The following is a 27,440-nucleotide window of genomic DNA, read 5'->3' as shown; positions in this document are numbered from 1 at the left end:
CTACTTGTGTTCTCTGTCCATCAAATAAATAAATAAAATCGTAAAAAAAAAAAAAAAAAACAGTGTTTGTATGTGAGAAGCAGAAAAGGCACCGGCATATTTCAAAAACTAAGTCTTAGTTTTATATGTCAACCTCATTGCTTTCTATTTTTTTTTTTTTTAAGATTTTATTTATTTGACAGAGATCACAAGTAGGCAGAGCAGCAGGCAGAGAGGGCAGGGGGAGCAGGCTCCCCACTGAGAAGAGTCTGATGTGGGGCTGGATCCCAGGACCCTGGGATCATGACCTGATCAGAGGCAGAGGCTTAACCCACTGAGCCACCCAGGTGCCCCAATCACTTTCTATTTAATAAAAGATGGTACTTTAGGCACCACCTTAAAGACATTCTACTTAGATTTGGTGATATGTCCAGGTACCTGACATATGTCTGCCCCCACACTGAACTGGCACTCACAGAAACAATTTACCAAATATCCCAAATCATCCAAATATGAATGTACCACTAACACTTGACAAGTGTCCACTAATTCTGATAAGAGCATTATTATCATTTGTAATCCTACCACCAGCAATTTGCACCATGCTCTGATGTCACAGAGAAGAACAGAAAATTAGAAATAAAAGTTTGCTCCTTAGGACACAATATTAAAATTCACATATCAAGTTGACATTTTGCCCAAACTTTGTAGTAGATTGGGCAAAGATTTACCAGGGAAGTCTGCTGCATTCAAAATTGGGACTTATTTGACCAAAGGAAGAAGAAAAAAATGACTTAAACACCAGGGTTTATAAAACACAGCAGAAGAATTAAAATACCTATTATCTCTCTCCTTTTAAATTTTACGTAACATTAGATAATTTAAGGTAATACTTCATAATGAAAAAATCAAAGTAAACGGTGATAAAGTGACAGGACTTGGGGGTGGGGGACACAAAGAGGAGGAACTAATTGGTTTTGTCATTAACCTGCTTCTATAGGTAGCGTAGCAAATGCAGTTACAAGAAATCCTTTACACGGACTATAATAAAATATGAACTTTCTAAGCAAGGTTGTGTCCTGCCTGTGTTTGGGTCTCATGAACCAAAAAATAAAACCAAGGCAAGACACAGAGGAGCAATGCTGCAAAGAACCTCCCTCGTCTCCATGAGGGAAGACTCAGAGCCCCACTGAGTCATTTGTAATACCTAATTTTAGAATGCCAGTTACATGGGAATGTTTTAATTACCTTCTTTGTTGTTGTTGTTGTTGAATTCCTTGTCCCTAACACAATTCCGGAATCTAGAAGCAAAGGAGGGGGCAAGGAGAGCTGAAAGAGGGCAGAAGACGGGCTTAGCCATCTTGCCAAGATGGTTATCCCCAAGATTAGAAACAGCAAGTTATAACAGGCAACAGGAAAATGCTTCACAGACAATAATCAAGTAACAACCAAAAGACTGCCATAAAAGACCAAATAACTTTTTTTTTTTTAAGTACAGGAACAATATTCAAGGTGCCATGAAGCACTCTAACGTGCCTTGATATCTTTACGAGCATTTTTCTATTACAGCCCAGTGAAAACAACAGCTAAAATAAAATATTTATAATGATCCTGACTCCACTTTTTTCTTTTTACAACTTTGTTGACTTTTCTATCATAAAACTCACCCCTTTCAAGTGTGCCATCCAATGATCTTTAGTAAATTTACTGAGTGTAGGGCAACTATCACCATATTCAGCCTTTAGACTATTTTTATTACCCTAATGTTTACTTACATCAACCCCATTCCTACTGCCAGGAAACCACTCATCTATTCTCTCTTTTTTAAGGAGATTTGCCTTTTCTGAGCAGTTCATATAAATGGCATCACAGGCTACTCCACCGCTTTCTAAATATGTAACTTTAGTGAAGTCACTTAACTTTGCTATGACTCATTTTTCTCACAATCATCATACCTACACCTCACAGAGCTCTTAGAAGGAATAAATGAGATCATCCGTGTGAAGCGCTTAGAACCCTGGCTGGCACAGACCAACTGCACAATACACTAATTGTAAAGCAGTTAAGACCCCACTCCTGCTTGCTTGTAACTCTACTCCAGTTTCTATGCCAATGGAGTCTCCAAGTCAACGTGTCCAAAACTGAAGTCTCTATCCCTCTCTTCAAGACTGCTTTCTCCTGTGTGCCTTCACACAGGAAATACTCTGAGCATCCAGTCATCAGAAAGTTAACAAATTCTTAAACTCTTTCACATTCATCATCCCATCTAATCAGCATGTTCTAGAGTCCTCTACTACCTTGAATTTGCTTCCTTCTCCATATTCCCTCAGCTTTAGTTACAATTCTCAGTTCTTCCACTTACTTTGTACAAAAGCTTTTGTTCTCTCTGCCTTCAACTGGCTCTTCCTCTAGTCTATCCACCCTACTTCTGTCAGAAGATTCTCTCTGAAAATCCCAACCTGTTCCTTTCTCTCCTTTAAGGGTACCCCCTGCCTTTCAGTGTAGCTCCTTAGCTTGTCAGGGCCCAAAGCAAACTGCTTTCTGCCTGCTTCTGTATTTCCATCTCTGGTTGGTCTCCAGAGTCCACCCTTGGGACTGGTCATTCTGAACAACCTGTGGTTTTCTGAATGTGCGAGCCAGCTTTTGGGCTTCAAGCAAGCTAGTCAATCCAGAGCATCTCCAAGATCGCCATTTACCTTTCTCAAATGGAAGTTCAAGTATATCTCTGTTTGTCAGGGTCCCTGGACCATCTAGCAGAATTTGGAAGTTCCTGTCTGTGCAGAGCTAAAAGAGATAATATACAAAAAGAAGCTCTCAGAGTGTCATCAGCTCTGTGAGACTCAATGAGATGTCCCCTTGTGAGCCCATGTTCAACATCACTTGAACCTGGTGAAGGGCGAGTAAGGAAAGAGAGGAGGATGGAGGGAAGTGAGTGGGGGAAGGAGGAGAAGGAGTAAAAGGAAACGGACAGAAGAAGGAGTGGCACGATGTGAAAGGATAGGAAAGGAAGAGGGAAGAAGAAGAAGATAAAGATAAAGGGCATTCTCAGAAGACAAAGCATGAAAAATAAAGAGGAAGAAAGGACAGGACCTACTTCTTGGAGGAAAGCCTTTTTTGGGGGACATGAGCCTTTAATAAAAAACGTGAACCTTTTCTTTTACTCCTAACTATGATGATAATCCTACAATATTTCTCTCTGTTCTCCTGTTTCTGAACCACTAGCACTCACAGTGATTCTAGCTCTAATGTGGAGGAAAAATTTACACACTTCCATCTGCTGGAGACAACATTTCATTTCCTTTCTAAAGCATTCTGCACATTTACTGTCAATCAACCAAGAGTTACTTTTCAGGTTTTCCATCTGTTTTCATTTTTTTTCTTTTCTTTCATCAGAATCCATGGAAAACTAGACATATTTCAATATGCCATAAATATCAAGGATATTTGGGCGAAAGAATCAGAGTTAAGAGAGGTATTAGAGATTATCTAAATCAGCAGTCCCAAGGCCTGGCTTTCCAATAGTTTTTATACCAACCTTGGTCTTTTCACAATGCACTTCCCCATTTTATTGATCAAAGCTAGTAATCCTATCTTATGACTACAAGCTAGTAACCATATCTTATGACTACAAGTAACCATATCTTATTATTACTATCCAGTGCTACCCCTAAATTTATAAGATTATTGGGTCAAAATCCAAGACAAAACAAAGAAAATTTCAACAGTTTGTCAGGTTATATGATCATGTATTGGATAACTCTACGTTCTGGGTGTTAACAGAAGTCAATGATAGACTCTCATTATGAACTTCCATGTCCCTTCCTAAGCTTCAAGCAACTTACCCCAAACGAATTCTTCCAGTTTAGAGAGGGGAAAGTTCAATAAATAGCATACATCTATACCCCTGATTATCCTTATTTTCTGCCTCGTTTCTTCGCAACATCTTAATAAATGCCCTCTTATCCTACCACGGGTTCTCATCCTGGGATGCACAGAGAGAATTTAAGAAGCCCATGAACTTGGCTGGGGAAAAAAAATAAATCTTAGTTTTCTCTAGTCCTAAAGAAATTAGCATTTCCTTTAATTATGAATGATAGCACATCATGGCAGTGACTTTACCACCAGCAGGAATCATAGTGACTTCTCTATCATAGTACGGTTATTGCAAATTTCTCAAAAAAGTCATTTATACTCATCACTATTTTGATAATATGGTAGCTAATGGATGTGCCACTTGATTTGTTATTAAATAGACTAATACAGAAGAATATATATTACTATAATGAAGTGGAGTTTTAGTATTTTGATAAGAGTATCTCAATGATGGGGCTTCTATGTGTTTTGCTTTATGCATTTAAGACAATTCTGGGGGAATATATCCATAGGTTTTACCAGATGGCCAAAGGGAGCCACAGCCCAAAGAAAGCTGCATTAAAAGCACAATTCACTTAGATTCACCTCTCTGTTGCAGGAACAAGATGGGGTAGTACAAAGTAAATGTGCAAGCTCATACAATTTATGCAGAAAAATTCGGACTCGGATTCAGACTCAGATCTCCTGAACGCTCATCTATTCCAATGCTTTAATAGACGGGGGTCAGGAGCCTGAGCTCCAGAGACAGATATGTGTGGGTTCAAATCTGATTCATCATTGCTGAATGGCTCAATAGCCTTAAGGCAAGTTACTTAACCCTACATTTCCTTATTTATAATAAATGCTTTATTGGGTTAAGAGGATTAACTAAAAAATACTTAAAGAACTTACTGTATTTTGCACATAATTATTAAAAAGATACAACAACTACGTCATGGTTAATTAATGTTGTGGGGTTTTCATGATACTATTTGTATTTTCATTTAGTTGTATACTTTTCTAAAACTTCTCTGCTGCCAGTAGGATGTCATTCTCCATACAACTCTCAAAATCAGAGCCTACTTTTTTCTCAAATGCACCCGTGGCCCAGGAAGATCTGAGACCAGAAGCCAGAGCACCCTCTCCCTGCTCTCATTTCCACCTTCACACTATCCCGCTAGAGACTTCACTAATAGGTCTATCTTGGCACCTCACCACATTCAGTCACACTACCTCCCCCTGCCCTCATTTTTAGTCACACTACCTCCCCCTGCCCTCATTTTCTGCTAAGCCGAGGATCCTAAGCAGCTTACTTTTTTTTTTTTTCAGTCCACCATTATCCACGCTGAGGACACACGGAGAACTCTGCAGCCCCAGTTTTGAAGTCCCACCATCCTAATGACCTGACATGGCCTCCACGAATCCTGTTCCATTTTCTCAAAGGTAATCAGATTCCTCCAACAGGCCTCCACTGCATACACTCATACCTCAGCAACGAGTTCACTGGTGTAGGAAACCAAAATATGTGATGACTGACCAGCAGGGTTTTGAGATCGCTGAGACAAGAGAACATATGATTCACCTCTTGCATGCCATTCCACTCACACAGCGCCTGACAGAATGGACGCAAACAATGCATATGAAGCTGAATTGGATTTCATGCTCATAACAACCCTATGAGATCAGGAATTACTGTCCTCTTCAGAGATGTGCAAACCCAGGTTCAGACGAGTCTCTGGTCCATTGTAATAGTTGTTGCCAGAGTGAAAAACTCTGTGAATATACCCAACAGCGCCCATGAGTCCATGATCCATCCTACTGGACTCTCTTCAGTAAGAAACACGTCGTGCCTATTTCCTCAATTTCTTATTCCCCTGGAGAATTAAAATATACACCATCTAAATGTTTCCCTTTCTAAATACATTACTCAATTTGTCACATTCACAGTGATCCTAATTTATTCAGGTCTAGATTGAGGCACACAACAGGGGAGCTGGAAGTGTCCTGAAATGGAAATACAGAGCTGCCTAGAAGTGAAAGAAGCATCCTCACAGAAGCAAGGACCCAAGCCTAAGCTTGTTCACAGCAATGACCCTGGACTAAGCGAAAGAGAGAAAGGAGGAGAGCCGGATCTAAGAGAAACAACTAAAAGGGAGACTGTGATAGACTTCGAAAGTCTGAGGGAGAAAACAGGGCATCCATGTTGGAAGCCACGTCTTCCTAGAGGATAGTTCAAAGTGATCAACATGATTAGAGCAGAGCCAATGAGATGCCTAGATTCAGACTCGAGCCCCTGCTGGAGGGGAACTGTGTCTCAACTGATCACGTAGCACCAAGCAAAACCTTTCAACCTGAAATGAGATTTGGAAGGGAAACTTCAATATAAACACTGATTTTATGGATATGATTTCAACAGGACACATTTCCCTATTACACCCATAATGTATTTCACTGATATCAAAATACCTCCAAGCCTTACATAATGTAAGTGCCTGGACATGTTCACATATCACCATATCTTTGGCTCCCAGCAACGTCGGCAATTCACCACTTGCATATTGAAAGAACTACAGAATTACAACAGGCCCAGAAGTTCCGCCAACAAATTTACTGCCTCTGTGTTATTTGTAAATTGATTGTTTCTTCTCTGGCTTATGGCAAGTGGAGAACTGCATATAAATGCGTATAGATTACATACTACTCATAAAATTCAACGTTAGGATTGAACTTTCCCCAAACTCAAATATTATGATACCCTTTAAACAAGTATTATAATATACGTTTGACTTAATGTGTCTCTTCTAGATTATTTTTTTAATTGATTACACTATCTTCATGTCAAAACCTTTCTACCTAAATGTCTGCTTTTACAGAAAATGTTTACTACCTGGCTTATGAATTAAGAATCTTTAATAGGCTATTATTGAAAAATTAAAACAAGAAAAAAAAACAGTATTTTTGGCATTGTTTTTAAGTAGAACAGGTAGCTATTTGCTAAAATGTATTTCAGTTATTTACCGGGTCTTAGGGTCTCACATCATATGCTTATATAGGTTTTTTTTTTCAAATTCACTATTGCAAATAATACCAAAGGCAGCATTTTCCACTTAATAAGGATGAATCTACATATTATTTTAAATCCACAAACCAACCTTTGAGCCACAAATTTTAAAAAGCCAGGGGCCTCGTAAGTGAACAAATTCCTGAAAAGCATAAGAATCAGCTCCAATCTTATAGTAGGCAATCCTGACACCCATTTTTCAACCTGAGGACAACCATATCCAAACTGCAACCACCCAACCAATGGGGACTCTCAAACAGTGCAGAAGATGGCCATCCAGTTCAAAGTAAAACAAAACAAAACAACGACACCAAAAAAACAGAAAACAAACAAACAAAAATACGGCCTTTTTCTTTGCAAAAAAAAACCAGGCTATCAAGGCGGTGCATTATTGAACACATTTTTTATCAAGGTGTCTCCTGGGGAGCCCAAAGACCAAAAAAGCATCAAGACGAGGCTGTTGACAACCAAGCAAAGATGCAGAGTCACTTTGCAGGTGTCAAAACCTCAATCACAGAAAACCAGGACCAGTGGGCAGAGCACATGAGAAAATAGATACCAGAAGAATACCAAACAGCTGCTCAGCCGCTGAGCTAGAGCAAGGCAGATACCCATGGGGAGGTCAGCAAAACACTTGGAGAACACATCCAAGCAGAGCCTGAAACAATGTAACAAAGCAGCAGACAGCTGGCCAACAACTGCTTGGAAACACAGGCTTGGGGCATTGGAGGCAGGCGGGGGGCCAGGTCTCCAAACAGCTACACAAGCATCCCAGAGGCCTCCACTCTGGGAGGAAGCACAGACACTTGCTGCAGACCCTACAGAATTGCCGGGGCCGTGGGGCAGGGACAGACAGCACCAGCACGCAAAGACCCATGGTTGCAAAAAAAGCCACCGCTCACCAGCACACTCAGGATCAGGGCACTAGTTAAGACAAAAGCCTGGCACCATTGTGGAGATGTGGAGATGTCCAAGCCATGGTTGGATAGAACTCACCTGCAAGGCTTACTCTAGTGTCATCTAAGGGAAAATCAGTCCAATCGTACGTTGGTAAGTCTGACTTCGAGCTGTAGCTCGAACAGTAGTATCTCACACCTGTGTCTCCCAGATAATATCAGGAACCCCGGAGAGCGCCCAGATATGCTCTCGGGGATCAGTAAGATTGCTAGACAAATTTTAAATGTGTGTGTCTCTGTTTAGATTGGGGGTGGTAAACTCTTAAAGGTAAGGGCCAGATAGGAAGTATTTTAGTCTTTGTAAGCCCCAAGGTCACTGTCAAAACTTCTCAATTCTGCCACGTATAAAGAGAAAGCAGCAGTAGATAATACAGACAGGCCTGGGTACAGCTGTTTAAAAACCAGACTACACGGTGGATTTGGCCCATAGGCCTTAGTGCCTGTTCCTGGTTTAGATGATAATCCAAAATCCATACACATAAAGCTACGCAAATGTTCTACCTTGAATGAGTGACCACCTAATACTGTGCAAGGCCACAGGGCTTCTGAGATTGCATTTATTATCCAGCTGGCACCCAACAGTGCTACTCAAATATTCGAGGGTAGTAAGTATAGAATTGAAGTGGACATCTCAGGTTCCATGATCTGTGGTCTCCCCATTCCCAGAAACTTTGCCCTTTCTTGTAACAGAGCCCCCTTTCCTATGGTGAATCTATTGGTGTGACAAGGGAACACCTGCCTTCTCTCTACTCGTATGTCAGACCATAGATTCGGGCACATGCCCTGACCTGGCCAAAGTACTGCCATGGCTAGCAGCTGTGTTGCATGCATGAGCTTGGAACCTGAGTCAGGCTAATCCAGGTCCTTCCTGGAGCATTCCTGGGAGAACAAAGGAAGAGCATTTAGGTTGCCATTGGCTATGGTAACCATGATGGCCAGACCAAGAGATGGAAAAAATGAAGTCTTCACAACCTCAACAAGTCTCTTGAGTTCAGACAAGCAGAAGAATCTACGTTCCCCGAATTGGCCCTTTGACACTTACAACCAAGAGTCCTCATTATCGAAAAACATAGTATGCCAGCAAAAATAAAAGCCCAGTGATATGTTAGCAACAACTCAAAACTTCAATACAGGCAGGCAAACTCTGAAACCTTCACACATGGAACATGCAGTGAGCAGAGATGTTCTGGTAGCTCATGTCTCCTCTTACTCACGATAGAAAGTAGACACATTCTGCCACCTCGCTTCGCCCCCAAGCTGATCTACTGGGATTTCCTTTTCTTCCCACTTGCACAAGACAGAAATCCTCTCAACCTGCCTCCACATTCAGCTACTCACCCCAAGCGAGACCGATTTTCCTTCACTTTTCCTTTTCTAATCTACTCAAATTTCTTTTTCACCTCTGTCCTTAACTTATAAGTAACCCTCATCATCACTGTGAGTACAAATCCTCTGATATAACCCTCTATCACCTATCTAAACCTATAGATCCTGCATGATCCTATAAATGGACACTCTTCGGGTTCTCTCTGCTTTGGATTTCACCTCCTTTAGACAATTCTCGAAATATTATCCTGGAACACAAGGCCCATGGTGATCGAGCCCCTGGCCACTTCACCCACTCAACTTTCCTTTCTCCCTCTCCCTACCCTCCCCTCTGGCTTTATGGCCTGCTCTTTAGATACTATGCCTTTCCCTTCCTGTACATTTATTCCCCAAATTGCCCTCCCTCTCTCTCTTCTTTATCAAGCTAATTTGACTCTTTCTTCAGCAGTCAGTTCTCACAAGTGCCCCCCCACCAGCCTGGGTGAAGTGCCCCTCTTGTACACACTTAGAAGCATAAGCATGTCTCTATTTTAGAGACACTATCTAATTACTTGGTCTCTCCACCAGACTCTAAGCAACTTGAGATGATGGACAACATCTTCTCCTAGGTCAGTGCCCCCATGATCCAATAGGTTCCTGACACAGCTAAGCATTTACAAACACTCACTGAAGGAATACAGTGGTGACATGAGCTGAGAGCATCCCACACAGATGCTTTCTTGGGAGACAGTGCATTTCTACATAAGAATGATTTAACACTTTACAATCAAAGGCCAATGTCTATTTGAGATGATTTCCTGAATTTAAAATAAACCGCATTCAAATCTCTCTCCCAAACGTTGAATAGAATTATCATAACTTTACACTATAATTTGCAGAAATCAGACTACTTAAATGGTAAACATACCCTTACGGTTCCTCTCTTTCCATCACTTCTAGTAACAAGAACCAGTTCTGGCATCTGAGATAAGTGCCCAGAATATACAACAAAACAATTTACAATGGGATTATTAAATATCATTAAGTCTTTTGGTTGACATGGTAGAAAGACAATTATCTCCTTATCATTCTTGTTGCTTTCTTAATTTCCACTCATCTTCCTTTTCTGCTCCCAAGGCTGATACAGAACAGAAGTTAGTTTGTGAAGAATGCCAATGAGTTAGCAACCGATGTGATTTTCTTGGGGGAGAGGGGAATCCTTAAAATACAAATAATTTTCAAAAAAAATACAATTAATTTTCTTTAAGTGAACCAAAACCAATAATATTTTACAAAAGAAATCATTCATTAGCTTCCATTTGCTCAGGATTTTGAGAGAGAATACTATTCTAGTTTTCAATAAAAGTTTAGTTGTACTGTTACTTTGGCCTACTTCTACCAATTCCAGTCTGTTCGGGTAAACTCTTTCTGAACACACAAATAGCTTGCAGACATACACAAAAGATTTTCTTCAAATGCAGTAGGTAAGCTGCATGCAAAGCATTTACTCTATTTTTATATAGACTTCCAAAGACGCTAAAGAAAAAACATTCAGACTAAGTTCTGGTTTGTGTTTAAGTTCATCTTCAAGTTTAGAATAAATAATGTTTCTTGTCAAAACTTATGATTTACAAGAAATCTTTGAACTTAATTTTCAACCAGTTTTCATAAACAATGATGACACAAAAAGAAAAAAGGAATGAAAATTTAAACTTAAGATTATGCTTTATATTAAAAACAACTTTAAGTTTTGAATATCATCCATGGTCCACCTTAAATCCACAAGGTTTGTGGCATATAAATAAACTGTCCAATTTAAACATTAAATTTACCCAATTCTTTCAGGCTTCAGTTTGAAAAATAAACCCAAGTCTCTCCCCCAGATAAAAAATTCTCAGAATTCAAATTCCAAATGCACAAAGGTGAGTTATTTACTCTAATGATAGCTTTTTAAAAATATAAATAAGCTGGTATTTTGTAATACACACCAAAAATCCAGCATGTAACAGGTTAAAAACACCACTGAGTTATTTCCACAAATAGTTAAATTCGGAGGATTCCATTCCTAACAACTTGTCCTGATTCCACCTTGAAAAGCTGACAATCATGGGCTGCCTGAGTTCCAGTTCACAAAGACACCAATCAAAATGCCCACCTTCCAATGCTGTGCCTTGTTTTACCCCACAATTTCATCCAAACTTCCCCATAATGTTCCCCCTCTGTATCATAAAGGAAAGCACCATATCAAAAGCAAGAAAGGGGCAAAACCCTCTTCAAGTCAACTTCTGTCAAATCCACCAAAATTCAATTATAGGAATATCCTACTTCACAAAATGATAATATATTAGCCTCCCTTCATATTAGATACCCACACCTTCCCATCCAACCCTCACCCTGGAGAAATCCAAATGCTAGTCTTTTGTTTAGTCCTAAAAATGCAGCTGAGGCATGTTAAAAAGGTCTTGAATTATTGGTTTCTTGTACTTATTTTAAATTACTTCCAGAGAGTTGAGGACTATCCTGCAAAAACCATTTGTTATTTTCCTTTAATAAATTAAAACAGCATAATTGATTCTTTTTAACCCATCAGTAACAGACTCTGGTTTATCAAGATACTGTGTAAATTTTCACCTGAACACTCTAAAAATGTTCTAAGGAACAGATGTGCACTAGAGAAAACTAGGCTGTTATCCAACAAGAACCAAAAGTATTCTCCTTTTTAGGAGCTTGTCACTCGCTGTTAGGATTTCGTTATCAATAGGAATGGGGTAAACATGCCAACTGAGAATAAGGTAACACATAAGACATAAAATGATGATTATGGCTGAGGTAGAAACATCTCTGGTTGATATGGTCTGTTGTATTCATGTCCCTCATTTTCCACTATACATAGGACAATAGGACAAATATTTTACTTAGCGTATTATTAATTACCCAAAATGGCCAATTTCAAATATATCTTTTAGGCAAATGAACACAAATCCATAACCCTAGAATTGTGGTCAGTTTTAAGCTGGAAGGGACCCTGGGGAATCATTAGAGCCATACCCTGATGTTAAAGAGAAAGCTGTTATCAATACCATAAACCTGGGGCGTCTGGATGGCTCAGTGGTTTAAAGCCTCTGTCTTCAGCCCAGGCCATGATTCCAGGGTCCTGGGATGGAGCTCCACATCGGCTCTCTGCTCAGCAGGGAGCCTGCTTCCTCCTCTCTCTCTCTGCCTGCCTCTCTGCCTACTTGTGATCTCTATCTGTCAAATAAATAAATAAAATCTTAAAAATAAATAAATAAATAAAATCTTAAAAAAAAAAAAAAAAAGGTAAACCTTCAACACACTTATCTTACCTGTGGTTCTTTTTTTTGGGGGGGGGGAGGAGGTTTGAGGAGGGGAAAGTCTTTTTCTATGGAAAAAAAAAGAAAGTAAGATATATTATTAGTGTTAGAAGGTTATATGTTCTCTTTATATAGGGAAAATGTTATGCAAACATGTGAAAGATCAGTTTTAATCAGGAGAGAGATCAATATTCTTAAATGCAGAACTAACTATAAGTAAATTAATGCAAGTAGTAGGTCCTGGCAAAAGAGTAAGTTCATGGGAGAAAGAATAACAAGCTTCCCAGAGAAGGTTTCAAAAAACAATGAGCTTTTATGTCCAGTTTGCTCGCTATAAAACAGAAGATATATAAGTATTTCTGGGATTTGGGCTAATTCTCATTTCAACATCATCTTTCACAATATAACAGAAAACAATTCCATATTTTCATTAAGATTTTTCATTGTCTAAGATACAATCCACATCATAGAGTGGGTCAGTTCTTATAAGATGCTAAGAAATCATAATTTTGCATATGCCCCTATGCACAGTATCACCAAATTTAAAGAAGAGTATCAATTATGATAAAAAAGATGGAAGACATCATCATTCTATTTTTCATATAGCTTTTAGTTGCATATATATTACAGACATTTTATTGGAAAAATTTACTTGTGTGTATGCATGTACACATGTGCACACGTATAATGGTTAAGTTCCAACATCATTTTTCCAAACTGGTAACTCGAGATGAAAATTCAATTCTAAAATTCATAGTTAAGGGTGCCTGGGTGGCTCAGTGGGTTAAGCCCCTGCCTTCAGCTCAGGTCATGATCCCAGGGTCCTGGGATCGAGCCCCACAATGGCCTCTCTGCTCAGTGGGGAGCCTGCTTCCCCCTCTCTCTCTGCCTGCCTCTCTGCCTACCTGTGATCTCTGTCTGTCAAATAAGTAAAATCTTTAAAAAAATGAAATAAAATAAAATTCATAGTTAATTCAATATAGTTGATTGAACCCTTTCAGTTATCTTACATCTATCTGAAATGCTAAGTGAAAGATTACTACAATAAGTTTAAACATTCAATATTTGCTTTTAAGAGAAATCCCCTAATGCTCAGCCCTATTTGCAGATGTTATTCTATAGTGATTTTCCACTATCAGCAATAGAGTTAATGAATTAGTTCTCAATTAAGAGAATTATTTATTAAGTATCCAAGCAACACCAGACACTGTGCCAGGCACTTTAGATAACTTACTTCATTAAATTCTTCTGAAAACTCTATCAAGTAGGTATTGCTACCCTCCTTCTGTAGAACCGGAAGCCGAGGCTGAATGAGTTTAGGTAACAATCAAAATTACACAACTAACAAGTAATAGTTCTGGGATTAGATTATCTGACTCCAGACTTCTCCAGGTCTTTCTCCTTTTGCCACCCTGTTGCTTGGAAAGAGCTAAAAGAAAGAAATGGTTTCTAGCTAGTTACAAAACTGTGTCTGTCAGCAGGTTTAAATAGTGGATGCTGCTATCCAGCACATGTACTGAATGCCCTTACTGCAAAGTCTCAATACATCCTGATTAACACAAACACTTCCACGCAGGAAAACGTTGGCTTATCTGACATACAGCTTCCCTAATCACCAAGCTGCCAGAACGCCTCTGAATCTGAACATATTCCCGAAAGAAAAAGGGCTGTCATTGAGGAGGGAGACCATGAGTACCCAGTAATAATACATCCTGCCAAGCAGAACCAAAGTACCAAAGATTATTTACACCCGATGCACTGTAATTGGTCCTTTTACTCCACAGAAGGAAAGAAGCGTTCAGATTGGCCAGAATGTCTATTCAAAATAACCCTCCATGCACAGAGGCCAGAAACATAGGGAAAGCAACAGAAAAGAAATACAGGAGAGCAAAAACTGTTTCTGCGGTGAGACTAGGGACCGCTCACCGTGAGGGTGGACAGAGATGAGAAGCAGAGCTGGGGCGTAGAAGTGGCAACAGAAGCCGGGACGGCAGATCTCAACCACTAACGCCAAGTGGAAAAGTTAGCAACGACATGCACTGGGACACAGCTCTGTTCTCAGATGCTCATGTGCAGCGATACTGGGGTCATTCACCTTCAGGCTAAGACCCTCCACGTCAAAGGGTATAACCGTGTAGCTTTTTAAAACACACAGAGAACATTCACCATACAATTTCATTTCATGCTCACGCTGTGGTCACCTGTTGTTATTTCCACGTCCTGATCCATTTTAAGACAGTTTCAAAGCTTGATACCATGTAATAGCACGGCTGAAATCCTAGTCTTTGATCCTGGCCCAATCTTCCTTCACGACACTGCCTCTAGTGCACAGCATAGTATTTTAAGAAGAAAGAGATAATCATTACCTATATGATGAGTTCTTTAAAAAGATGTCTATTAGTAAGAAGTTAAAACTTCATATAGATAGGGCAGCCACCTACCCAGAAAGCCCCCCAAAACTGCCCAAAGGCTAAGGCAAAAAGTACCAAGTTTAAAAAAAAAAAAAAAAGACAAGCGTCCAGGCATTTCTAATCCTATCTGCTCTCCCATGACAGCATTGCCCAGTGCCTGAATATCACTAAGAAATCATTATTTTCCCTACTCCCAGCTGCCTCAACATCTATTTCTTGCTGCCTGCCTAAAGTCTGCAAAGTCTTCACACAATGTAAGCCAAGTTTCCTTACAAGGGATTGTTTGACAGAAGTACAAGCCAATAAAGGCACTGACCAGACTCGATGTAGGCATCAGTATTCGTCACGTCCAAAGCCTAAGAATACTGCGTATCAGTTTATTTGTCAAAATCAGAATCCAACATCTGTCTCCCTAGTCGTGTTACAAGGAAGACGATATTGTAATACAAGATGGTGACAGATATTTCAATAGAGATCATCTCTAGAATTTCAACAGGCTCTCTACCTTTTCAAAATCTACACAACCCCTCAAATCCATCAGATCAATTTAAAGATGTGGTGACTGAACAAATGTGAAAACAAAACATAAAGATTAACTAAGATGGCCAAGCTCACACACAAAGAACAGGCACCTTATCCTCAATCTTATTCCACCCGGGTACTAGGCAATCTTTCCAAAGTTCTATGAAACAGACCGAGCTGATGTAATACACTTAAAAGGAACAGAGTCTTATTACTCAAGGGGTTCATGTACCACCATCAGCTGGAGCACCTGCAAAAGAAGAAATGTACTCTGAGGCTCACTCCAGGCAGAGCTTGCATTTCTTTTTTAAAATTTATCCATTTTTCTTTTCTTTTCTTGAAGTTTTTATTTTAGTTCTGGTCAGTTAACATACAGTGTTATATTAATTTCAGGTGTACAATATAGTGATTCAGCACTTCCATCGTCACAAGTGCCCTCCTTAACCGCCATCACCTATTTGACCCATCTCCCGCCTGACCCCCAAGTCCCTTACCCCTGACCCCCCTCCTCCCAGTCACCACCACTTTGTTCTCCATAGTTAAAAGTCTATATCATGATTTGCCTCAGAACATACATTTTCACTCCCCAGGTGATCTGGTGGTACAAAGAAGTTTGGGAAGCACTGATCTAGAAATATATACATGTATCTAGATGGAAAAAGATCCAACAAGAGGCCCAGCCCAAAAATGTTGCTTTAGGAGAATCCGAGTGATCCATCTGACTCCAAGAAACTGGAGATTTAAACTACATTTTAAAAGAGTTTCTAGGGGGTGCCTGGGTGGCTCAGTGGGTTGGGCCTCTGCTTCGGATCGGGTTGTGGTCTCAGGGTCCTGGGATCTGGCCTGCGTCTGGCTCTCTGCTCAGCGGGGAGCCGGCTTCCCCCTCTCTCTCTATCTGCCTCTCCACCTACTTGTGATCTCTGTCTGTCAAATGAATAAATAAAATCTTAAAAAGAATGGTTATAAAAGAGTTTCTAGGGGCACCTGGGTGGCTCGGTGCATTGGGCCTCTGTCATGATCCCGGGGTCCTGGGAACGGGCCCTGTGTCAGCCTCTCTGCTCTGTGGGGAGCCTGCTTCCTCCTCTCTCTGTCTACCTCTGCCTACTTGTGATCTCTGTCAGATGAATAAATGAAATCCTTTAAAAAAATAAAAATAAAAATAAATAAAAGACTTTCTAAAAGGCAATCATCCATATTGAAGGATGAAGGCAGGGAGCAATTTTGAGAGCAGCAGGTCTAAAACCCCCTTGTCTGTCATGGGCATCCTCAGTCTTGTCAGGCACGAATTCAAAAGTAGCTACTCAATACTCTGTCATAGAAATGGTTTACACTTTTTATGCTGATGACATACAAGAGATTCAAAGCAGTGAAATTTCATTTTCTATTCAACATGGAACAAATGCCAAAAACACCACTGTTTTTAAAAGAAAAAAATACAAAGACTCCCTTAAACACAGAGATGGAGGAAGGAAACCTAGAGATCATTTCTAATGGGATATTTTAAATAAAAGACTAGATATTTGTGGCAAAGTATAGTTAGTAATTTCAGGCTGCACACTGGTTTCTTTCATAGATTCTAAATCTCAAATTCACATTTTCTTTGCTTAAATCAGTACATAACCCTGTAGGAGTGGGTGACAGTATAAAACCTCCTTTCTTTAATATAAATTCGGTGACACAATTCAGCATCATTTTTTTTTTCAATAGACTAACCTTCCTGTTTTAAATGAGATTTACCAAATGAATTCAGGTATACCAGTTTTTCAAATCAGCTATAAATAATTGCCTCCCTCTGAAGGGCCTATTTCTGCAAATAAAAATGTCTTTTTGCCTGATTAAACTTCTTCATCATCTGAAAACTTTTCTTCTGCAAATTTGTGGTTGGAAAATTTGTCAGTAGAAGCTTACTTTGTCAAAATGAGCTCTTTTCAATGGCTTCGAGAGCCCAGTCCAATAGTTAATTATTTGGAGGAGGAGGGGAATGTCCTATTCTAAAAGAAGTACACTTGACAAAATATTTGGACCCAAGAATCCTACCTACAAACTTAAGACATCTTTTACAATTCAAGGCAGCAGGCTCAGTATTTACAATACCTTTAAAAAACCTGAAGACAGAAAGGTAGAAATAGCCAAAAGACAGTTAATAAAACAATGAGAAAGGTCCCCATATGAAAACATGTCAGCTGCCCACCCTAACCTCAACAACCACTTCTCCCAAATGGCTTTGGGATGACAACACGTCTTCTCCAAACTAAGAGAAGTGGTCAAGTCTACCAATGTAGTCTTCATAGCCACCACCCAAGTCACCTCCCGTTGAAGACAGTTTGTAGGGATATTACTTCAACACACACTGACATTATAAAAAATTAAACTACTGACTTGCCTTATTAATCCAAGAGATGCCATTAACAGAAAAGAAAGCAGGATAGGCCTGCCTTCATGGTGGAACAAATTGGAAATTCACAAAAACAAAACGTTTACTTTTCCCATAGTGTTTTCACTTACCTGCCTCTCTCATAGACTAGTTTTATAATCTAGGGTTTAAAATAGAAATTCAATAATAATATGCTTTATAACAATGTCCTAAACATAGGAATCTAACCCAGCTAAGAGATGAAAGCCAAGACAAACAACAAGGCTGTGGTCTGCATCCTTTCAGTCTCTTAATAGAATACTTATAAGCAATTCAAAAAAGAAAACAAAATTTCATAAGACACAGCTGTAAAAAATTTCACTGAAATTACTCATCTTTCATTTAAAAAAAAAAAAGAAACCTTATTTTATAAAAACCAAACTTGTGAACTGCATTTAAAATTAATACCCAAGGAATTCCAAGAATGCAGGCTTATACGGATTGCCATTCTTCCCACTGGATTTTTAAACAATGCTGAAACATGGCTGTTTGAAATACTTCAGTACCATCACTTAACACTGTTCAAAATGTCAAGAGCCATATTGCGCCCCAGTGGCCACTCTTCAGCAAATAACACATCCTTTGAAGTTAAAATACTCCTAAATGATGCCAAGTGAGAATTTCTAGGAGAGCACAGTCAAAACTTTCCACTTCTAAAGAAATCAATAATCTGGAATCACGGTTAGGAAAAAAACACTTTCATTATCAAAACTCGTGATTTTTTTCAGTTTCAAATGTCAGTAAATTCCTTTATCCCATGGCACTATTGTTTTATATGTTGTTCCCTAATGAAATCACAAGCATAAGCCTGTAGTAAACTTGTTGGGTTTTTTGTTTTTGTTTTTTTACCCTAATGTTTTGTTGGAATAATGACACATTTATTGTAACAAATGCCACAGAAATGAAGGGTAATCATTGAAGACAAAGGGGTCTGACAAAAACATTTCACTTGACCGCCACACCTAGGACACAGCTGCTATTGCAAGGGCACTGATGTATGTTTCATTTGACAAATCATGTAATTTAGTCAATCTCCCTGACTGTGACTATGTGGTGTCTTAGTCATACCCTGCCTTACTCCGATATCATAAGATGCCTCGGCAAAGAAATCAAGAAACCAAAGCTTACATCAAATTATCATAAGCCAAACAGCACCTCCTCTACCGAATACGAAAGCACTCTTAAAACAGATACTATAGCACTGTCCTCAAGCTATGAGGCCTGTATGTACCTTCAGTAATTTCATTTAATCCCGCAATAAAATGGGATCTAAAGGTGAAGTTAGAATGTTCAGTTCTAATCTCCTTTCCACATTAATTTTTAGACCTGAGCAAATAAAGATCTCTGTCCATTTCATCTTCAAAACAATCATTTCTAATTGTTCAAATTAACTACACATTAGGAAATGTCCTTAAAGAAAATAAATTACTCTAAAAACAGGAGAGCAACTTCTCATGTAGCATCTTGAAAACAACTCATTTCAGTCTTCCTACCTTCTATAAATTTTCCTCTGTGGATAGCCTTACTCAATTCTTTCCTATTTAGCTGTAAGGGAAAAAAAAAAAGTCATAGTTGACCCCCAAATGGTAATCTCAAAAATTTTCTAAAAAGACTGAAATGAACATTTTTACCTTTGATTCTAGGAAATCTTGAGTACAAGAGAAACTGACAAATATGATTGAAAAGTTAAACTGTCAGAGGAAGAAAAGATCAATAGAAATTTGATAGTGCCGCATCTTAATGGAATTATCTGCCTAGAAAATACAGGGGGAAAAAATCTGAGGCAAAAGTCTTCAATCCCTATGACCAGTCGAGGCAAATCTAGTTAATTCCAGGTGTTTTCCTCCAAGGAAAACAACTGATCTGGACAAATAGGAAGGACATCATTTGGGAGAGGTACCCTATGCGTACGAACACGGTGCCAGTGAGCACCAGACCAATAACATGGCCAGTCCAAGCCACCTACCATGGTTGCTCCACATGGCTGTTCTGGGAATGAAGCCAGCAGAGCCCCAATCTAAGTTTTAAAGTATCAGTCAAAATAAACATGGCTAACTGCAAGTGAGATTCTGCTAAAGGACAGTCTATCAGCATTTTTACAAGTCTATCATCAGACTCCCAGATTCAAATACTTTACAACACCAGCTACAATACAGGTCGGACAAGGACAGAAAGGTAGAGATGCTTTGTTGACAAGGATGACCAGCTGGTGTTTATATCATGCATCACATACGTGAGATGCGTACGTTTAGGAGTATTCATAATTAGTGAATTATTGAGTGGACTCATTTATTCCTCAGAAGTACATACAAACCAAATCTTCAAAAAAGCCATCTAGCGTTGTGCACAATTACACCTGTAATTATTCAAAATATTATGCTTTTTTCGTCCTATAAAAAACAGAAAGCACACAATTCCTGGTTATATGCCTCTCCCCTTTTTTTCAACCAGGCTCTAAACGACGACTGCTATTCATAGAAGAGGAGTCTTAACATTCAACAACCCATTTGTCCTTCCCATCAAGGCTGCCACACGTGTCACTTTTGTGAAGCCATTAAAGTAGATACACAAAGCTGTTGTAATATTTAGCTTATAAGAGAAAACCAAAAAATTTAAAAGGTAAATGTTACTGTGTTAAAAGCCTATTAAGTGAAAATAATAGTGTTGAAAGGTTTGTCATTTTTCAGAGTGACAAGGGTAAACTTTATCTTTTCCTAATATTATGAAGGGCCTGTTCCTGAGGAATGTACCCTTTGCTTATGATAAACAGCAGTAACATCATGGGCATTTTAAATAAGTGTTTTTAATGTACAAAACAGCAACAGAGAGAGATTCAGAAGACAAACTGTACTCCGAACTCATGTTGGAATAATCCAAAAGGTTCTAGCTATTTCAGAATTATAGCTTCGAGGAATTCAGTGTTCCCGCAGGGGCATGTTAGCCCTAAAAAACTAAACAGAGAATACCAATGTAAACTAATAATATAACCCCCCCAAAAAACTATACATACATAATATTATTATAATATATATATTATACACACACACACACACACACACACACACACATATACATATATAAAGACAACTAAGAGACAGATGGCTGGCAAGCCATAATTTTCCCAGTGGCATTTATACATGTCCATTCAGTGCTTGTATCTAGGTCATTCGCTAGGATAAGCCCCATGTGACAGGCTCACTGAAAGTAAGGCAAAGTAGTCCATACTGGCTTCACCTAATTTTAATTTACTATTAAGAGATGTATTTGTTCAAGCAGCAAAATGAACCTGTTCTGCATAGATCTGACTAAACTTTGTTAGAAAGTAAAAGATCATATTAAAATATTAAATATAAAATTGGCTCAGTGGGTTAAGCCGCTGCCTTCGGCTCGGGTCATGATCTCGGGGTCCTGGGATCGAGTCCCGCATCGGGCTCTCTGCTCGGCAGGGAGCCTGCTTCCTCCTCTCCTTCTCTCTGCCTGCCTCTCTGCCTACTTGTGATCTCTCTCTGTCAAATAAATAAATAAAATTTAAAAAAAAAAAAAAAAAAATTATATTATATATTACATATAATATATATTATATTATAATATATTAAAATATATAAACTATAAACTGTAACCACTTGCATATTTTCCAATGTATCATAAACTTGGAAGGAAATTGGTCAAATAACACCCTTGTACACAGTAACTTCTTCCAATAAAGACCTGAGGGGACAACCCTGGATACAAAACAAACTTCTTCCTTCTATACTTGATCTTAGAGCAATGCTTCCTAAACAGGATTTTACTAAATACCAAGCATGACTTCAATGGTTGAACATACTAGAACTGTAAGGTAACAATCCCAGATTGGTCCACTGCAAGTCCATTAAAGAAAATCTCAACCCACTGAGCCACCCAGGAAGTTAACAGAGTGATTGATCATTTCATAAGGGATTCTTATCATACCAGCTCAAAACCCAAACAGATTGTCACTTCAAAAGGTCAACTAGAAGGAATAGTTGAATATCTTTAAGAAAAAATGGTTTAAAAGAAAAAAAAGGTATCATGCAGTAAATCCTCCATTCCTTCATCTTAAATGCTGTTAGTCAAAATCTTTATGACTTTGAATTAACTCATGTCTCTATAAAATCAGATTTATATTTATAAATTAAATTAGTGAATAACTAAATTAGGAACACGCTATTAAGAGTTTGGGGTAGTTTTGATGCAAAAATAGAAATTTTGGCTTTGGAGTTGCTCCTCCAAATTTCAGACAATTATTGCACAATGAGATAGCTAAGAAACCCAAAGGTCATGTTAATGATCAAGGTTAAGTTGAACAAATGCAAAATGGGCAAAAAGGAAAACAATTTTCAAAGCAGCCACAAACCCACTTCCCACTTCCCAAAACTCAAATTATCTTTTTTTAAGTAATGCATGATTTTATTCACCCAAGAATAAAAATATGTATTAGCTGATTATCTTTTTACTTGTTATACATCTTAAAGGGCTTGCCATCAATTAGGTGATATGTGCAAAAAGAATTCAGACTACAAAACAATAGATATGGCATCCTTCTGCTACTCTGAAGTAAACGGACTCCTCTTTTATCTCAATGCAAAACTTCTAATAGTACTTTTAAAGCAGATATGGTGAAAATGATGCAATGTTATCCTCAATAAATATATAAGAGAGCAGAGAACTTGGGATCAGCAAGTTTTTTTTCCACTGACCTAAACACCAAATTTCTCCAGAAAATGAGATTGTCCTTCAAGATGTCACATTCATGAGGACTTAGAATTTGGCAAAGACTGTTTATTTATCATTCCAACTGGACTCTAACCACAATTTAAGATTCAATACAATCATGACTAGACTGAAGGCAAAGGGATGAAGAAGGGGATGAAGCTGAAACTATATATGCTTTTTCATCAGATACGATGAATTCTACTCTTCTGTTTGTTTCATCACATCCTAGCCTTATTCTTAAGTTTAGCATTAAGACACTTGTAAAATATTAAGTTTTACCATAGGGAAATCGATTTTGCTACAAAAAAGTTTCAGATTACCACTTAATCTCAACCAAGCTACATCAAACAGTGGAAGAAATCATATATGTAGTTTACAAAGTAAACTTGATCACTATATTTAAAAGAAATGATAACTTTGAGAAGTACCACAGCAATAATGTTTAAGCTGAAGCAATATAAAGCCCTCCTACAGCGAATGCCAGATTCTTCAGCGAAAATGCAGAGTCTTGATTTAGTTAAGCAAGTCAAGCGTAAGAGCCATCTCCCTCCTTGTGAGCTGCTCCCAGCCCTGGCCTCTCTCCTTCTAGAACTCTATTTCACAAAGTTCTTGGCGGGGGCAGGGGGAGTGGGCACAGTGGAATCCACAGATGCCGTTTACACAACGTTTTAAACTTGAGTCTTTGTAGTCTAAAATGGAGCAGTGGAAGTAAACACATTATCATCATCCTACAGTTTCCACTTGACTCCCCAGCTCTCTCCCTGCTCCACAGACCAGTGAGTTAGAGGAGGCAGATAAAAAATATATCCGAAAAGCCACAATTTACAGAGCACCTTGGCACTGTGCATGCTATGCAGACATCCAGCAAGTTCCACGCTGCTACTAAAAGGTGTTTCAGGATTTCTAGGATACATAAAAACTAAGTTTGATTCTGTTAAGACTGCACACTCTTAAGAGTATAGGACTGCATATGCAGTTCTGCTACTAAGAAACTTAGACTAACATACACTTCCATGTTGTGGCCAAGGGCAATTTATATTTACAGGCTCTTAACATCACAATATAATATAAAGTCTATATGTCATATATAGAGCAAGCCCACCATCAAAGCACAACTAATTTATCCCCTCACTCACACTGTTCTCCCCATGTTATAAAGTCCTAACACTACTGACCGATGATTAAAGAACACATAATAATTAAATCTACAGAAAAAATGTACACGCAAATTTAGTTTAATTCAAGTCTTCATATTTTACAGGATGCTTTCTTCTGAGATATAATTTTTAAAGAACTGAACAGCAATAAAGGATAGCATACTCTGGGAACGCCTGACTTATCACAGTATTCTACAATACTTACTGTACTACAGCAAGCTACTTTTTTCCCCAAACTACCAAGAACTACCCAGATCCGTCCCTGAGCTCATTTTAGTGAAAAGTCGCCCATCTTTGGAAGGAAGAGCTGTTTCTTCCCATTCCTTTTTCTTCCCTGTCAAGCGCCTTTTTTCCCCATTCCCCAGAAAGAGCAGGTGCACAGTAACACAGAAATGGAAAGAACAGAGCAGCTCACCTCACTCTTACACAAAGACCATTTATTTCTCAGACCATGTATCATAATTGCTAGATCTATACACTGCTTAAAAGTGAAGGAAAAGTTTATGTCTAGCAGTGGCTTCCTTATCAACCAGTCTCTGACAGACACTACATAAAATGCATTAAGAAGAGTTTGCTTTATTTCATTGCACCTATTATCAGGGGATTTCATAACAAACATGTGGGTGTAAACTTAGATTCACGGATTTCAAGCATATATCCATGAACATGCTTTTAGCCAGAGAGTGGGTACACCAGAGAATACAGAACATGGCTAAGTACCACCCACAGAAGATTCTGCCTTCACTTGCCCTCACTATCAACCACTTTGCTTAAGTTCACTCTCTGCCTTGCCTTGACCCTGGGGATCCATTCGCTTTCCATAGCCCAGAGAGGCTGCTGAAAAGCTGTCAAAGTAAATCTGTGCTCACTTTTTGGATGGTTTAATTTCAATGGAGCATGAAACACCCCAGGACGGTTAATAAGTTTAGCCAGGCGTGCTGTTCTCCCTAATATATTTTAATTATGCATCTGTTTTAATTGTAATCAGATTAAGTCACCGGAAAGGCACAAATTGGAATTTTCCCTAATGGCTATTGGAGCTTTTCATCAGTTTCTAAACACTAACAACATTTAAAAAATAGGTAGAGACACGAGCACAAGTGTGACATTTTCCAGAAATCGATGCAGTTTCTTTGACAACACAGTTCAGGTCTCATTAGCCACCCAAACTAGCCCAAATGCAGAAGACAACTTCAGTCTCTAGGGGCGTCTTCCTCCCCAATTAGCACAAAAGAACCGCTAACGTCTAATGTAAAACTCCCAAACAGAAATGAAAGCCCAGGCTTTTATAAAGTGCTACTCCATCGATTGGTGAGCCAGGCGGGGGGAGCCGGAGAGCCCATCAGCAGCATTATCTGTAAGTACCGTAGACGTCCAACGGGAAAGTTGCAGCTGAGTACGATTCTCTCCTTCCACTATTTTGATAACTGTCAAAGGTGTGGCTTTTTCCCCGGGAAATAAAAGTGTCCCATCAATAAAAGGAAGCGCTACAGGGAAGATCTATTAAGAGGAGGGGAGCGGCTTCCTTCCAGCCCAGACGTAAAATCGCTCAATGTGCACCAACAAAGACCTAAGACATTTTTTTCCCCATTTAATATGATCATTAACAGTTCCCCAAATTGCTGCGATTTCCGATAAGAAACTTAAGCGTTCGCCAGCAGCCAATGAGCAAGAGAAAGAACCTGCTGCAAACTAGGAACCCAAACTCCTTCAGCCCGCCCAGCGCGCTCGCTTCCCCGGTGTTTGCCCTGGGTGCTGTTTACGCGTCTCCTAAACCTTCAGGTGCTGGACCAGTTCCTCCAAGACGTACTTCAGTCTTAAAGCGGGAAGCTTCTGAGCCACCGCGGAGTCCCCACGCAGCCCGCCGACCCCTTACCTGTCATCATAGCAGAAATCCGCACTCAAGGTGTTGAGATACAAGGCGAGCCCCAGAGCGCTGCTCACCAACTCTGCAATCATCTCTCCACCGCCTTCCCTCCGGCTCGGCTCCCAGCGCGAGGGCAGCAGCGGCAACAAAAAACAGAAGCATCAATCCCCACCTTCCGCCGCCTTCTCCTCCCAGCTTCACTTTTTCCTAGCTCCCCACCCTCTTGTCCCTCCCTTCCTCCCTCGAGTCCTTGCAGTCCACCGCTCTCCTCCTCCTCCTCGCGCCCGTCTCCGCAGCCGCTGCGTCCTCTCTGGGTGCGGGCTCACACCACGCTCCCCATGCCGGGCGCCCGCGAGCGGCTGGCGTCTTTCGGGCTTCGCGCCCCCCGGCGGATGCACAGGGCTGGTCCTTCGCGCGGCTGCGGCCCCCACCCTAACCCATGGCAGTTCGGGGCGCCCTAGGTGAGGAGTGGGACTCGGAGGAGGTGGAAGAATGCGGGATGGGGGCAGAGGGACCGGACCCAGCAGGGTTCTGGGACCAGCTGGAGGAAGAGAGAGAAAGAGGGGCGGGTAGGAGGGACAAGGCGAACCGCCTCCCCTCGCCGCCTCCCGGGCGCACGGCTCCGGTGCTGCTCTGGCTGACTCCGGCCGCCACAGCGGCTGCCGCTCATTCACTCTTTATTAGCTCCCTCCCCGCCCCAGCCCCTTCTCCAGTGAAGTGAGGAGCCGCGGCTGGAGACTGCCGAAGCTCCCGCGTGGGGTTCTCGGCGCGGCCCCCCCGCGCCTGCGTGGCCGCCCTCCATCCCGGCTTTGCCCGGCCCCTTTCTCCACCCAGATCCTCCCCCCCGAGGCTCCTCCCACACTACCCCCTGGCTGGAGGCTCCGCCCAGCTCCCCGAGGCCCGAGGCTCCTCCTACCCACCTCCCGCCCTCCTCTTGTTTCTTTCACCTTCGATTTCACTCTGGAAAGCCCTCGGGACCCAAGGGCAACCGCTGGAAGACAGTCCACGGGGGTAGCTGGAGGGCGCCCTGGGAGGAGGAGCTGGAAGAGAATCGACACCGCGGAGGACACGGTCGCTCGCGCCGCTGCTGCCTGGCTGCGCCTGGCACCGACTCAGCCCCAGCGCTGCGCGTGCCAAGCGCTGCCAGGCGTAAGTCCGGTCAGCTGGAGGGACTTCTGGGGACCGGGAGAGGAAGAACAGGTTTGGCGAGGGCTGCAGCCTCACTTGCCACCAACACCGACGCGACCTCGCATACACACTCACAAGGTGCGAGCCGAAAAGGGAGGGGGTACTGGAGAGCTTGAGGGGCATCTCAGGAGGAGAGATTGCAGCTCCGAGTCTACCGCCGTCCCAAATGTCAATAGAAAGATGAATGGGGGAGGAAAATGGTCCCGCAGTCAGGTTAAAAAGAAGGGACCCCAAAGGAAGGAAGAAACACATACACACACGCCGCAGCTGCGGGGGCCTTTCGCGGTTTCAGGGGGACTTTCAGGCTGACTCTGGAAACATTAGAGAAGAGACGCCTCTGCAGCCCAGCAGCGCAGCGCTATCCTCAAAACCTAGGAAGGCGGGAAGCTAATGCCGTTTCCTTTCCGCCCGGATGCAGGACTGGATGGAAGGCGTCCAACCTGATAAATTATGGTGTAGAAGAATGGCCTGCGTAGACGAGCTCTGGGTACTAAAGTTGCGAGACCAAAGAGGACAGCGGGCTGCCTGCCACACCTCCGCCTGGCTTGGCCCCCTTCTGGCTGGGAGACGCGCGCCGTGGGACCACGATGAGCACTACTGCAGCGCCCCCTGCTGCACGGCAACCACAATGCTTGGAAAACAGACCTGTAGAGGGCGGACCAA

At 40.8% G+C, this 27,440-nt stretch overlaps 1 protein-coding gene across 3 annotated transcripts in view; it reads right to left on the bottom strand.

The window, feature by feature from the left end:
* The window catches only part of TMTC2 (transmembrane O-mannosyltransferase targeting cadherins 2), a 437,325-nt gene extending 411,022 nt beyond the window's left edge, over positions 1-26,303 (bottom strand). Inside the window, exon 1 of one of the 3 annotated variants that reach the window (XM_059186455.1) lies at positions 25,599-26,303. Coding sequence is in view for 2 of the 3 variants with exons in the window: in XM_059186454.1 (XP_059042437.1) it covers positions 25,599-25,681 (83 nt within the window). In the remaining variant the exon portion in view is untranslated. The remainder of the gene's footprint in view (positions 1-25,598) is intronic. The other 2 variants (XM_059186454.1, XM_059186453.1) reach the window with 2 other exon arrangements.
* Between the last annotated feature and the right edge of the window lie 1,137 nt (positions 26,304-27,440).

The sequence above is a fragment of the Mustela lutreola genome, chromosome 8, assembly GCF_030435805.1.
Source record: "Mustela lutreola isolate mMusLut2 chromosome 8, mMusLut2.pri, whole genome shotgun sequence".
Lineage (NCBI taxonomy): Eukaryota > Metazoa > Chordata > Mammalia > Carnivora > Mustelidae > Mustela > Mustela lutreola.
This window is presented reverse-complemented; position numbering and strand designations above follow the sequence as displayed.